At 41.7% G+C, this 14781-nt stretch overlaps 2 protein-coding genes across 3 annotated transcripts in view; both read left to right on the forward strand.

Moving 5' to 3' along the window:
* The window catches only part of LOC126416301 (UDP-glucosyltransferase 2-like), a 394127-nt gene that overhangs the window by 203887 nt on the left and 175459 nt on the right, over positions 1–14781 (forward strand). The gene's annotated exons all lie outside the window — the stretch shown is intronic.
* Positions 3328–14781, forward strand: part of LOC126416351 (UDP-glucosyltransferase 2-like) — an 82810-nt gene continuing 71356 nt past the window's right edge. The window contains exon 1 of the mRNA XM_050084034.1: positions 3328–3465. Coding sequence (XP_049939991.1) covers positions 3427–3465 — 39 coding nt within the window. The 5' untranslated portion in view covers positions 3328–3426. The remainder of the gene's footprint in view (positions 3466–14781) is intronic.

Raw genomic sequence — 14781 nt, forward strand, 5'->3', positions numbered from 1 at the left:
TTGCACATCACAGTTTTGCGTTTACCCGTGTGTCACTGTCAGTGTAGCCGCAAGGAATCAATTTGGCAAAGGGTTAAGGCTATGTGGAAGAAAAAAAAAAGATTTAGGATAGCTTACACTGAATCGCTTGTGCGTGAGGCAATAAACAACATACCACCTGCAGTATGGGCACAGTCTGTGTGCCATGCTGATAAGCTTCAGAAAGAATAATTTGAGAGGGACGTCATGATGGATAAAAGCCTTGAAGTGACGGTGGTATGACGATATAAACTTTGGAAAAAGTAATAATATTTTTTAGTTTTAAAGACTCGTGGTTTACAAAACGTGTTTGTCTACTTATGAGTTGCATACATAATAATGAGAACTTCCTAGCCTTTTTATTAGGACTCTCTATCCTTTGAATTATGCAGACTGTAATGTTAAACATATTGCCCCTAGGAGAAATTAAGCTTCTCCCATCATGTTGTATGTTCTGATAATAAGCGAGAATGTAGCTGGATAAATTCGTCAAAAGTCCGATATTTCCACATGTAAACCCCTGTCATTTTTAAGGTATGACCTGGATAAGGCCCTAAAATGACAGTAACTGTTACTTGTCGTGATATCGGTGGTTTTCGTTGTTATCGGTCAGCATTCCCTGGAGTTATTCGCAGACGACGGTTAATTGTTTGCTAGTTCAATAGATTATAAATGCGATCTCTCACTGTAATGTCGAACTAGTTACTTTACGTTCATAATGCCCGTTAACAGCGGAATATATGACAACTTACAGACCATTTTTACGATAGTCCTTTACATTAGTCTTTTCTACCACGAATTCTTCTTTACGCACAGTGATTACACTTAACTACAGTCAAACACAACAGAGGATGTTTAATTGTTTGCTTGTTCAATGGAATAGAAATGTGGTCTCTCACTGTAATATCGAACGAGTTACTTTACATTCATAATGCATGTTAACAGCGAAAAATAAGACCAATTACTGACCATTTTTACAGTAGTCCTCTAAATTAGTCTTTTCTACTACTAATTCTTTTTTACCGACACTGATTACACTTAGCCACAGTCATATACATCCATCCACACACCTTATATACCTCTTTAAAAATTATATTGAGTAGAATAAGTTGTCAAGCATATATAACGATTTCGGTTTATGCTTGAAGTTAATTTTGTTGTGTATTGAATTTTTACTTATAATACAGTTCATATCGCAATAAATAATAATATTGCAAACTGTTTCAATGACCTTTGATTGTCATTTTGAGAGAAATTGTAGTTCACATCTTCACAAAGCTGTGTCAGCTGTTCTCACTGCCCGACATCATGCTGAGTAAATTTGTGGACTGGTGGATGCAACTTCATGAAGATGCGAATTAATATTTATCTCATGACGACTCATCGAAATTGGTTTTAATATTTACTATTCTCCTCGTAGATTTTAACCTATAATACGATGTACCACAGGATAATGAGCTTGAGTTTATTTCTTTCTCCCTTTTTAAATGTGAATTCTCCGTGCGATGTGGCACATGTAACGTAGAAAACCAAAGAGTGTTAGGTGAATATAAGTCTTTTCGCGGTCTCGCCATTTATAATCACTCTTTCCGTTAAGTAAGTTGTTAATATTGGTAGTAGTGAGTATAAACGGCAAAAGAGAGAAAGGGCTATTCTAATGATGAGATGAACGACGAAAATCTGCGATGCCCATGTTACAGACCTATCTTTAACACAATGAGGCATGTTCATGGAAAGACGATTAATCAGTTTTGAGCATAAGAGTTTTGCAATAAAATGGCGATCTCAAATTGGCTTCAGACTTCGTTATCATGCAACTGAATGAAGACAGCTTCGTTTTCCGGAACATGCTGTGAGTACTTAAGAGTGTGACAATCGCAGCTGATCCATTCCATCACGTATTTTAAGGCGACCAACAACGAATATTTGCTGAAAAACATTAAAAATTATCAAATGAGGAAAAAGAGTAAATTAAACAATGCAAATGAATAAAGTAAATATTTATATTAGTGTAATTCAACTGATTTAGAATAAAAGTGTAAGACACCAACTTTTGTTCCATCGTCTCACTAAGATGGCTATGATGGAAGAGTACGCAAAACAGTATTGAGACATAATCATTAGTCCTAAAAACGAATTCGAAGTGGAAAAAAGTCGTAGGACTTATCTCTGAGACTGGGAAGCTGTAATGTTGATAATAAAAGGTGGGATTACAAGACACGTGACCTCAACATATGACAGTTTAACGGAACCTTGATTTTCCCGCCATTTTTAAGCCGTACAATTGCCCCAGGGACAGTGACCTTGACACTTGTCACAGCAGTTACCGTGAACTGTCGCTTTAAAAGTGAAAGGTCAAAAAACCCAAAAATCAGTGAGTCCATACCCTTTTGCCCCATTACTCTCATTAACTGTAAATGTTTAATTTTCTCCCCTTTACGAATTAACTGAGCTGCTTGAATGTGCTGATACACTTATATTATTAATTAATCAGATGCTATTGTTTACCTTCAAAAAGATTTAGTTGCAGCAAGTCCTATCCACAGATCAGATAGTAAGAACCATTTACACACAAAGCACCTGAATTATTTTATTGGGTAGTCACAACTTGAATGATTGCACTCTCAACCATCAGCAAGTTCGTAAACGAATTGTGTAAAGAGAGTTTCACTCGTCTCTTAACCTTCACACATGAAAATGTCTGTAATTACAGTCAGTGACACAGTTTTTCTACCTTGCCGACTGGTTTCGTTCAGTTACAGAATATCATGGTGGCTGCAGACCAGCCACTTTCAGGACAATGCCATTTTGTTGTCATGGTTACTAGGCTGTTGCCATAAAACATGAAATGCTCACATTTTTTATGTTTCTGTTACTAGGACTGTGATCAATATTCTCCGACTCACACAAATTACCTCACTTCTATTTTAACAATTTTGTAACGCAACTTAGTGTGCGACATATACATTTCTTAAAGCAGTACCTGTCGTGCATATGTACTAACCTCTGTAAATTATTCTTTCAGGTACTTTATTGTGGCATATGTCAAAAACATTGACAGAATGATGATGTTTTGAAGTGACTCTAACACTGTCTACGCAAATCTTCAAGCAATCGTGGTGAAGCAATATATAAAGCAGAAGAGCACTGGAACGATGACTCCTGCTGCAGCTGTTGTAAGCAGGTACAATCCATCCCCACCACGCCACCTTCGGACAGCTTTTTGTTTGTTTTTTCTTTTCCTCTCCCCTCCCTCCTCCCCCACTCTTCAGCCCGCTAGATATGGCTTACGACGCTCAATCGTAGTCGGCTTCACGAGCTGATGGCAGTGAGTGAACGCGCCGCTTTCTTTTAGCAAGGATACAGTGCATTGCGGCCCGCTAGAGAGTCATCGCTGTAAACGGCACGATGTCTTCACGTTTCTGTGCTGATGGGAGAAGGTGGCAGGTAAGCAAGGCGACTGGTTTGAAATTTACGACAGTAAGCCGAAAAAATTTTCGCGCTAATTCTGGTCGATGTTTTATTTATGCATTTATTTCTACTGACAGGATTAGGGTTAGGAGGCACACTCTTACATCTAATGAAAGAGCTTTCTCAAATTCCAATAACGTGATACCAGATTTAGGTTCAAACAAATAAATGCAATGAGACTACAACTGACATAATATAAATGTTTCATTGTTAAGGGAAGAAAATTATTACTGTAATACGGTTCTGGGCAGTGGAGACAACTGTTAGATTAGGCAGAGAAGTATTAACAGTTCTATAGCAATAAATTATAAGTCATACAGCCAAGATTTTTGGAAGAATTTTACTAAATCATTTAGGTGGAAAGATAGAAAAGGAGCTGAGTGAAGAACAGCATGGATTTAGGAAAGGAAGAAGCACGATCGACCTGATATTTTCTATCCGTCAACTGACGGAAAAAAAGTTGGGAGTATAACAAAAGGGTGATAACGGTTTTCATAGACATAGAAAAGGCATATGACTCAGTTAACAGGGAAAGCCTCTGGGAAGAAATGAAGAAGATAGGTATAGAAGATGGATACATTAATGTAATAAAGACAATGTACAGAGGACACAATTGGGGAACTCTGGATACTTCGAAATAAGACAAGGACTTAAACCAGGAAGTATTCTATCTCCTTCACTTTTTAATATTGTAGTGGAGGGCAGTTAAAGATATAGTAAAAGAAAAAAACAAAAAGATGATTTTTGCAGATGATATGGTAATATGGGACGATAAAGAGGTAGATGCACAGTTACAACTTAATGTGTGGAAGGAAATAATGAAAAGGTCTGGATTAAAAATAAATAAAGATAAGAGTGAAGTAACGGTATTTGGAAGAGACAAAACTATCAATGGGAATATTACTCTGAACGGAGAACCACTCAAAGTGGTAGACAGTTTCACTTACTTAGGGAGTGAAATATCTAGTGATGGAAGAATAACCAACGAAATTAATAGGAGGTTATAGAAGGGAGGCAATTTCTGCCAAACAATAAAACACCTGATTTGGAATAAGGAAGTTTCAGAAAAAGCAAAACTCCTTACGTATAAGAGTTATTACTTCCCTGTTGTCACCTATGGAGGAGAAACATGGACAATGACAGAAATGGACTGGAGCAGACTGCAAGCAGGGGAAATGAAATTCCTCAGAGCAGCTAACGGAAAAACAAGAATGGACAGAGTAAGGAACGTAAATATTAGAAGGCACCTTAAACAAGAAAGTATGAGAGAAGAACTCGAAAAAAAAGAGACTAATATGGTACAGACATGTTGAGAGGATGTGTGGGCAGAGACTCCCCAAAATTATGGAAGAACTAAAGATGGATGGAAAAAGACCTAGAGGGCTCCCAAGAACACGGTGCAAAACAGGAGTAAATATCTGTGGGAGGGAGAGGCGTGACCGGGCTGCAAGTGGAGGAAGAAAAGTGGTGGTAGGACCGAGCCAAATGGAGGGGACTCGTCAGCACCCAGACGCGGCAGTAGCTGGGGCGGGATCCGGATATAGATAGATAATTTATAATATGGAAGTAGCCGACACACCAATCTAGCGTCCCTCATGTGTTTCACGAACGGCCCCTAAAAGAAGTATTTGTTGTTCCTGCCTACATGACAGATCAAAAACATTCTTACTCCACAGAGACAGAACTAAAACTTATCTCTTCATAATTTTCACAGGTATTCCGTATAACTACTATATTATAAGAGAACAATTTATTGGAGGGGTATCTCCCGGTCCGCAGCTCGTGGTCGCGCGGTAGCGTTCTCGCTTCCCGCGCCCGGGTTCGATTCCCGGCAAGGTCAGGGATTTTCTCTGCCTCGTGATGACTGGGTGTTGTGTGATGTCCTTAGGTTAGTTAGTTTAAGTAGTTCTAAGTTCTAGGGGACTGATGACCATAGATGTTAAGTCCCATAGTGCTCAGAGCCATTTTTTTGGTATCTCCCGGGTATTCATGTCGGTTTTCGAAACTGAAGACTTTATTCCGATCAAGCAACACGTTAGTTGCTAAGTACATGCCAGCTGATCCCACCAAGATACTAGTAATCGGGAGACGCACTCACGTTTTTCATGTTTGTCACACAATGACCGCTCATCCAAGCGGGCAGATGTCTCGACGTAAAAATTTCCATTATAATTTCCCAGTAATATGGAATGTACTGTCCATTTTCTCGTTGGAGAAAAGGTAGCTGTTATTACTTATTTTATACGTAAAGGATTTAAATCTTCATTTAATTACAACATTATAAAATTTTATCTTCCTGCCACAGTCTATTCAACTATCAATCTGTTTTTGATCACTGTTGTTGCTTGAATCCAAAAAGCTCTGTGTTATTACTTATTTTATACGCAAAGGATTTAAATCTCCATTTAATTACAACATTAAAAATATTCTATCTTCCTGACACAGTCTATTCAACTACCATTTTGTTTTTGATCACAGTTGTTGCCTGAATGTGTTTGATAGAAATGGGATGAAAAATTAGTGTACACAACGAAAATAGACAAGCAGCCGAGGGTCACAAAAATTGCTGCTCATTTTTCAGAGGAAAATGTCTCATTAATGCAGCCGTATCACAGGAAACGAGTCAGTGACAGGAAGGGACGTAGACAGTTTAATATGTGATCTTTCGCTTTCCCGGTGAATCAGCTGTTTTTTGTTAATCTCGGGTGTATATTCGGGTCCAGTCGTTTACGTAACCTACAGGTACCGCCTCAAGATAACGGCAAGATGAGCTGTCAAAATATCGTGTTACGTAAACGACGGTACCCTCATGGGCAAACGAGAGCAATACAAAGATAGCTTCGCGTTTAACGCCTCGTTCCGTAGTTACATCATTAATGACGGAGCACCTGCTTCTACGGGGCCTCAGAGAGAAACGAGCATTGAGTCGCCTGTTTTATGAGAACATCAATCTCTTTTCTAACGTTTACATTTCTCCCCCTTGTTGAAATGTCTCTTATAAGCTACACTACTGGCCATTAAAATTGCTACACCACGAAGATGACGTGCTACAGACGCGAAATTTAACCGACAGGAAGAAGATGCTGTGATATGCAAATGATTAGCTTTTCAGAGCATTCACACAAGGCTGGCGCCGGTGGCGACATCTACAACGTGCTGGCATGAGGAAAGTTTCCAACCGATTTCTCATACACAAACAGCAGTTGACCGGCGTTGCCTGTTGAAACGTTGTTGTGATGCCTCGTGTAAGGAGGAGAAATGCGCACCATCACGTTTCCGACATTCTCCAGATCTCTCACCAATTGAAAAAGTCTAATCAATGGTGGCCGAGCAACTGGCTCGTCACAATACGCCAGTCACTACTCTTGATGAACTGTGGTATCGCGTTGGAGTTGCATGGGCAGCTGTACCTGTACACGCGATCCAAGCTTTGTTTGACTCGATGCCGAGGTGTATCAAGGCCGTTATTACGGCCAGAGGTGGTTGTTCTGGGTACTGATTTCTCAGGATCTATGCACCCAAATTATGTGAAAACGTAATCACATGTCAGTTCTAGCATAATATATTTGTCTAATGAATACCCGTTTATCATCTGCATTTCTTCTTGGTGTAGCAATTTTAATGGCCAGTAATGTCTTTCACAGGAAGTAAATTTCAATTATGGTCGTTAGGTTAATGCCTGTCAAAAACAATCATAAACAGATAAACAAAACTTTAAAACTTTAAAAATTCAACGACCTACTGACACGTTGTGCCGGCCGAGGTGGCCGAGCGGTTCTAGGCGCTACAGTCTGGAACCGCGCGACCGCTACGGTTGCAGGTTCGAATCCTGCCTCGGGCATGGATGTGTGTGATGTTCTTGGGTTAGATAGGTTTAAGTAGTTCTAAGTTCTAGGGGACTGATGACCTTAGCAGTTAAGTCCCATAGTGCTCAGAGCCATTTGAACCATTTGACACGTTGTAATTACTTTAACATCCTTTATTGTTGGCGACACTGTCGAAGACATTATAAGTTGTTGATGTAATCCACTGGTCTTCAAACAGCAGCTCGCGGGCCGCATGCGGCCCGAATCAAGTATATATACTGCCCCTGGTTCTCAGCCGTGTTTTATCCATTGTGTGATTGTTACCCAGAATATATTATCTCTTTACAAAGATCTAAATAGCATACAAGTTGTCTTTTCCGAATTTTCGTACGACACAAGAGAACTCTTGACGTTACACGATTGCACTTACTGATAGGACCTGAGTTCTAACCGCCACCACGAAATCTCATTAACTTTACCGATATACCTAGCAAGAAGCGCACGAGGGAAACTCCAGGAGCATGTGAGCGTCGTTCGTGTCAGTCGCGCTTCGGTGCTCTTGATCGTTAGACGCGTTAAGTGTGTATGTAGTCGTTCGTGTTGTGATTACTTCTATCAGAATAAATAATGCCTGGTGTACCATCAGAAATACCCTGGTGTCCAAAATTTAAGCAAAAAACCTCTATTTTCCCGTCCTGTGTCTAATTCACGATATGATCATACTAACTGTCAACCACATGTCCGTACCATCTGCACGGAAGATGGCATTCCGGTCAACGAACAACCATCCCAACGATGACGTCAGAGCGCCTTTGAAACGAGGTATTGTTTCTCGGATAGTCCCACATCCTCAACCGCTGTGTACACAGTCACCAACGGCACAGTATGCCACAGGGAGAATGCCTACCAGATTCTCTGCTGTGGAGGGCCGTAGAAAGAAAGATGGCTTATCGTGAATCGTTCTGTTGTTTCTCAGATGAGGCGACAGTTTATAGAGACCGAAACTGTGTCCCGAAGAGCAGCGCAGGGCCGACCATGTGTGACGTCAGAAAGAGAGGACCGTTATTTGGCTGTAACGGCACGATAGTACAGTCTTAGCACTGCACAGCAACTGGCTCGTGGGGTCGCAGCATGCACTGGACGTGTTGTATCGAAGCAAACGGTGTGCAGAAGTGTTCGGCAGAGTGGCCTTTATTGTCGGAGACGTGCTGTATTTCTACCTCTGACGCCTCCTCACTGAAGGGAACGTCTAGAGTGGAGTCGTCAACATGCCTCCTAAACGATCGAAAAGTGGGCTAATGTCGTTTTCGCAAATGGGTCCCGATTTAGACTGGAGAGTGATTCTCGATGGATTCACATCTGGAGAGAACGTTGAACACAATTTCTCGACCCAAGTATTGTGAAAACAGACCGATATTGAGGAGAACCTGATGGGATACCAGTTCGATTTTACACAGAGTACGCGAAGGAACTTGCCCCCCTTCTTGCAGCGGTGTACAGTAGGTCTCTAGAAGAGCGTAGCGTTCCAAAGGATTGGAAAAGGGCACAGGTCATCCCCATTTTCAAGAAGGGACGTCGAACAGATGTGCAGAACTATAGACCTATATCTCTAACGTCGAGCAGTTGTAGAATTTTGGAACACGTATTATGTTCGAGTATAATGACTTTTCTGGAGACTAGAAATCTACTCTGTAGGAATCAGCATGGGTTTCGAAAAAGACGGTCGTGTGAAACCCAGCTCGCGCTATTCGTCCACGAGACTCAGAGGGCCATAGACACAGGTTCATAGGTAGATGCCGTGTTTCTTGACTTCCGCAAGGCGTTCGATACAGTTCCCCACAGTCGTTTAATGAACAAAGTAAGAGCATATGGACTATCAGACCAATTATGTGATTGGATTGAGGAGTTCCTAGATAACAGAACGCAGCATGTCATTCTCAATGGAGAGAAGTCTTCCGAAGTAAGAGTGATTTCAGGTGTGCCGCAGGGGAGTGTCGTAGGACCGTTGCTATTTACAATATACATAAATGACCTGGTGGATGACATCGGAAGTTCACTGAGGCTTTTTGCAGATGATGCTGTGGTGTATCGAGTGGTTGTAACAATGGAAAATTGTACTGAAATGCAGGAGGATCTGCAGCGAATTGACGCATGGTGCAGGGAACGGAAATTGAATCTCAATGTAGACAAGTGTAATGTGCTGCGAATACATAGAAAGATAGATCCCTTATCATTTAGCTACAAAATAGCAGGTCAGCAACTGGAAGCAGTTAATTCCATAAATTATCTGGGAGTACGCATTAGGAGTGATTTAAAATGGAATGATCATATAAAGATGATCGTCAGTAAAGCAGGCGCCAGACTGATACTCATTGGAAGAATCCTAAGGAAATGCAATCCGAAAACAAAGGAAGTAGGTTACAGTACGCTTCTTCGCCCACTGCTTGCATACTGCTCAGTAGTGTGGGATCCGTACCACATAGGGTTGATAGAAGAGAGAGAGAAGATCCAACGGAGAGCAGCGCGCTTCGTTACAGGATCATTTAGTAATCGCGAAAGCGTTACGAAGATAATACATAAACTCCAGTGGAAGACTCTGCAGGAGAGACGCTCAGTAGCTCGGTACGGGCTTTTGTTAAAGTTTCGAGAACATACCTTCACTGAAGAGTCAAGCAGTATATTGCTCCCTCCTACGTATATCTCGCGAAGAGACCATGAGGATAAAATCAGAGAGATTAGAGCCCACACAGAAGCATACCGACAATCCTTCTTTCCACGAACAATACGAGACCGGAATAGAAGGGAGAACCGATAGAGGTACTCAGGGTACCCTCCGCCACACGCCGTCAGGTGGCTTGCGGAGTATGGATGTAGATGTAGATGTAGAATCCCTAATGCGTGGTGACTGGGTGCTGTGTGCTGTCCTTAGGTTAGTTAGGTTTAAGTAGTTCTAAGTTCTAGGGGACTGATGACCATAGATGTTAAGTCCCATAGTGCTCAGAGCCATTTGAACCATTTGAACCTAATGCATGGGCACAGATTATGTTGACCACTCGAATCCCTCTTTATGAAATGGTACGGGTGAATTGGTGAAGTTTAACTGCTGTCAGGTATCGTGACGGGATCGAGGGACCTCATCTGCAACTGTTGTGAGGTGCTGCGGGCCCAGACTTCGCATTAATGCACGATCATGCTCGACTCATAGACCACGGGTGGTTGGAAACCGAAGATGCTGCACGCATGGCGTGACCTGCTCGTTCTCCCGATTTGAATCCCATAGAGCATATTTGGGATGCACTAGGAACATGGCTTGAATCACGTCAGCATCCGCAACCACTTTCCAAGACTGTGAGCAGCTCTGGACGAAGAATGGGCTTTACTGCCTCAACATGAGACTGATGACATCATTCACAGCATGCCACGTCGTTGTTGGGCCTGTATTGCTGCCAAAGGTGGTCACATCTCATGCTGAGCACATTGACGTGTTCTCAGATTGTGTGTGTAAATCCGTTACGTTGGAAGAAACGAAGAACATTTTTGTCTACTGTTATGCATGTTGCAGTTATTTAGATATTATTTACATCGTTTCTACTGAGACCGCCAGAAAAATGTATACACTCTTTGTCAGGCCTTATCGGGATATCAATATTGTCGTTCGAGTTGAGTAACGAGTGTTTTGTACGAGGTGCATTCAAGTTCTAAGGCCTTCGATTTTTTTTCTCCGGACTGGAAAGAGATAGAAACATGCACATTGTTTTAAAATGAGGCCGCGTTCTTGTCAATATGTCCCAGAGATGGCAGCACCATACGGCAGATGGAATTTTACCACCAGCGGCGAGAATGAGAACTGTTTTAAATACTTAAAATGGTGACGTTTTCCTTACTTGAACAGCATGCAATCATTCGTTTTCTGAATTTGCGTGGTGTGAAACCAATTGAAATTCTTTGACAGTTGAAGGAGACATGTGGTGATGGACTTATGGATGCGTCGAAAGTGTGTTCGTGGGTGCGACAGTTTAATGAAGGCAGAACATCATGTGACAACAAACTGAAACAACCTCGGGCTCGCACAAGCCGGTCTGACGACATGATCGAGAAAGTGGAGAGAATTGTTTTGGGGGATCGCCGAATGACTGTTGAACAGATCGCCTCCAGAGTTGGCATTTCTGTGGGTTCTGTGCACACAATCCTGCATGACGACCTGAAAATGCGAAAAGTGTCATCCAGGTGGGTGCCACGAATGCTGATAGATGACCACATGGCTGCCCGTGTGGCATGTTGCCAAGCAATGTTGACGCGCAACGACAGCATGAATGGGACTTTCTTTTCGTCGGTTGTGACAATGGATCAATGGATGAGACGTGGATGCCATTTTTCAATCCAGAAACAAAGCGCCAGTCAGCTCAATGGAAGCACACAGATTCACTGCCACCAAAAAAATTTCGAGTAACCGCCAGTGCTGAAAAAATGATGGTGTCCATGTTCTGGGACAGCGAGGGCGTAATCCTTACCCATCGCGTTCCAAAGGGCACTACAGAAACAGGTGCATCCTACGAAAATGTTTTGAAGAACAAATTCCTTCCTGCACTGCAACAAAAACGTCCGGGAAGGGCTGCGCGTGTGCTGTTTCATCAAGACAACGCACCCGCACATCGAGCTAACGTTACGCAACAGTTTCTTCGTGATAACAACTTTGAAGTGATTCCTCATGCTCCCTACTCACCTGACCTGGCTCCTGGTGACTTTTGGCTTCTTCCAACACTCTCCGCACATTCACCAGCCGTGCTGCTATTGCCTCAGCGATTTTCCAGTGGTCAAAACAGACTCCTAAAGAAGCCTTCACCGCTGCCATGGAATCATGGCGTCAGCGTTGTGAAAAACGTGTACGTCTGCAGGGCGATTACGTCGAGAAGTAACGCCAGTTTCATCGATTTCGGGTGAGTAGTTAATTAGAAAAAAAATCGGAGGCCTTAGAACTTGAATGCACCTCGTAGTATGGTCTTTGACTCAACAGATGTTAGTACTTTCATCTCAGTATTGAGAAAACAAGATGGCTGGAGCACGCTTGACATTCGAGCAACGAAAATGTTTTGTGAAGTGGTTTTTCTAGTTTGATAATGCATCGAGGTGCAACGTCAGTGGAGGCGGGAGTTTGAAACAGAACCGCCAACCCGCCTAGCAAATAAACGCATCGTTGACAAGTTTGAATAGCATGGAACGATTTGTGATATTCACAAAGGAAGGTCAAGAAGTCAGTGTACAGCTACAAGTCCTGCTTCGACGGTTCTTGTGTTGGAAACATTTGTTAATTCTCCACAGAAGTCTGCTACACAATGTGTACATGAAGTGGGGGTTAGCAGTACAAGTGTAGGAAGAATTCTGAAAGCTGCTAACTGGAAAGTTTGCATTCCACGATTACTGCACGCGATTAATGATGGCGATACTGATCGCTGAATGCAATTTTGCGAATGGTATCAGCAAATGGTAACTGATGACTAACAGTTTGTGGCAAAGGTAGAATGGAGTGACAAGGCTCAATTTAAACTTAATGGAACCGTGAATCGTCATAACAGGGTGTGCAGGCACCGGGAAATCCGTATGTTTATGTGGATAAAGCGTTCAATCTACCAGCGGTTCATGTGTGGTGTGCACTATCATCTAGGGGATTAGTAGGTTTCTTTATCTTTGATGCTACTGTCACTGGAAAAGTGTACCTCGAAATGTTACGCACATCAATTTTGCCAGGTATACGTGCGCTTTATGGAGCTGATGAAAAGATCTTCTACCAACAGGACGGGGCGCCACCACACTACCACTTAGCCGTTCGAACTTTCCCGGAAGACAGTTTTCCAGGGCATTGGATTGGACGAAGAGGGCTCATTGAGTTCTCTCCACGGTCTCCAGATCTAACACCTATGGACTTTATTCTTGTGGGGAACTGTGAAAGATAACGTCTATCGACGTAAGCCACGCAAGCTGGAGGAACTTCGTCAGAAGGTTACAGCGACATGCGCAGCGATCTCCACTGTTAACATTGACTGACGTAGTTGCGGCGACCGGTTATCGTTCTGTTATGTGTACAGCCACCAACGGTGAACATTTTGAACATTTAAAGCAAACATGTGCTTAACTGAAGGTTGTGCAACTTGTGTGATCAATTATTAAATGTAAAATAAACACATAAGTAATACTTTTCGTTCCTTAAAGTGTATACACACATTTTTGGCGGACTCTGTACTTGACTGTCAAATGTTTATACTCTTTTGTGGCAAAATAAAAGCAACCTTGCAAAATTTCAGTTTGTTCCTTTAATTTTGGACACCAGTGTAGTTATTAAGAGGAAAATAAATGAGGAGCATAGAAGTTTCCAAGAAAAATGGTAAGAATATAACCGAACACAAAGAAGAAACTGCTGTTTGTTTAGTAGGCCGAAGAACGATTGAATGTAAAGGTACATTTTATTTCGTCACTACCCCTAAGTCAGCATATTTCGTTTACAGTAGCTATTATCTTAGATTTAAATGCAAGAAAAAAAATTATCATCTAAAATCAACAAAACGTTATGCCAGTAACGGTTGAGCAAAACGGTGATGTCACGAATACATCAGACGACGTAAGTAACCTTCTTTCAGAAAAATATGAAATCTTTCACGAATGCTAATTAGTGAATCAAAGTGCGTTAATCGTTTTTCAAACTTTTTTCAACGTTTCTTAATCAGTAGGCTTAAACAAACATTGGCTGAAATAAATAATCTTACGCTTTTGGAATCCAATTGTCGCTGCCGCATAGAAGGCATTTCAAAATATATGTTTGACGAATTAATTAATAAAGTAAAACTATGTAAATATTTTAGTCTTGCATGTCATTTCAGTACAGATAAATCTTCGACGGCTCAATTTTCATTATTTATGCGTTACTGCAGGTATGATGTGGTAGTAGACGAAAACGCCTTGGCGTTATAATCACAAGAGGTCACACAAAAGTTTGTGATTTTTATGGATGGAACTGACAATTTTGTGGGAAAAAATGGCTTACCCAGGTAAAATTTAATATGAGTGTATGCTAAAGCCTTTCTGTAGATGATGGGGCAAACAATTGTTTGATAGCATTGATTAAGAGGGAATGGAAACTCAGATCGGTACTCAACATTCTATGTCGATAGAGTATGAACCAAAACTTTGATTTAGTGCATAGTGTGTGCTGACTCCAGCAGAACGAGCGTAAACGTTAATTAAAAATAACACCAGAATTACGGAGCAGGAACAGCATATCTGTCATTAATATGTATAACTTCGAGTGGGTGGAGCCTCTCCACGCCCACACCGCCATGATGGCCAACACAAAAGGTCTACTACCATATCTGCAGAAGGGTTAGTTTTCAACTGGAATGAGGTCTCGCAGGATGTGAGTACTGCGATGTTTGCGTACGTCTGGTTAGGGTTAACCATTAATACGCGCTCATCTGGAGATAGATTGGGTCGAAAG

This window comes from Schistocerca serialis, chromosome 1 (assembly GCF_023864345.2).
Source record: "Schistocerca serialis cubense isolate TAMUIC-IGC-003099 chromosome 1, iqSchSeri2.2, whole genome shotgun sequence".
Lineage (NCBI taxonomy): Eukaryota > Metazoa > Arthropoda > Insecta > Orthoptera > Acrididae > Schistocerca > Schistocerca serialis.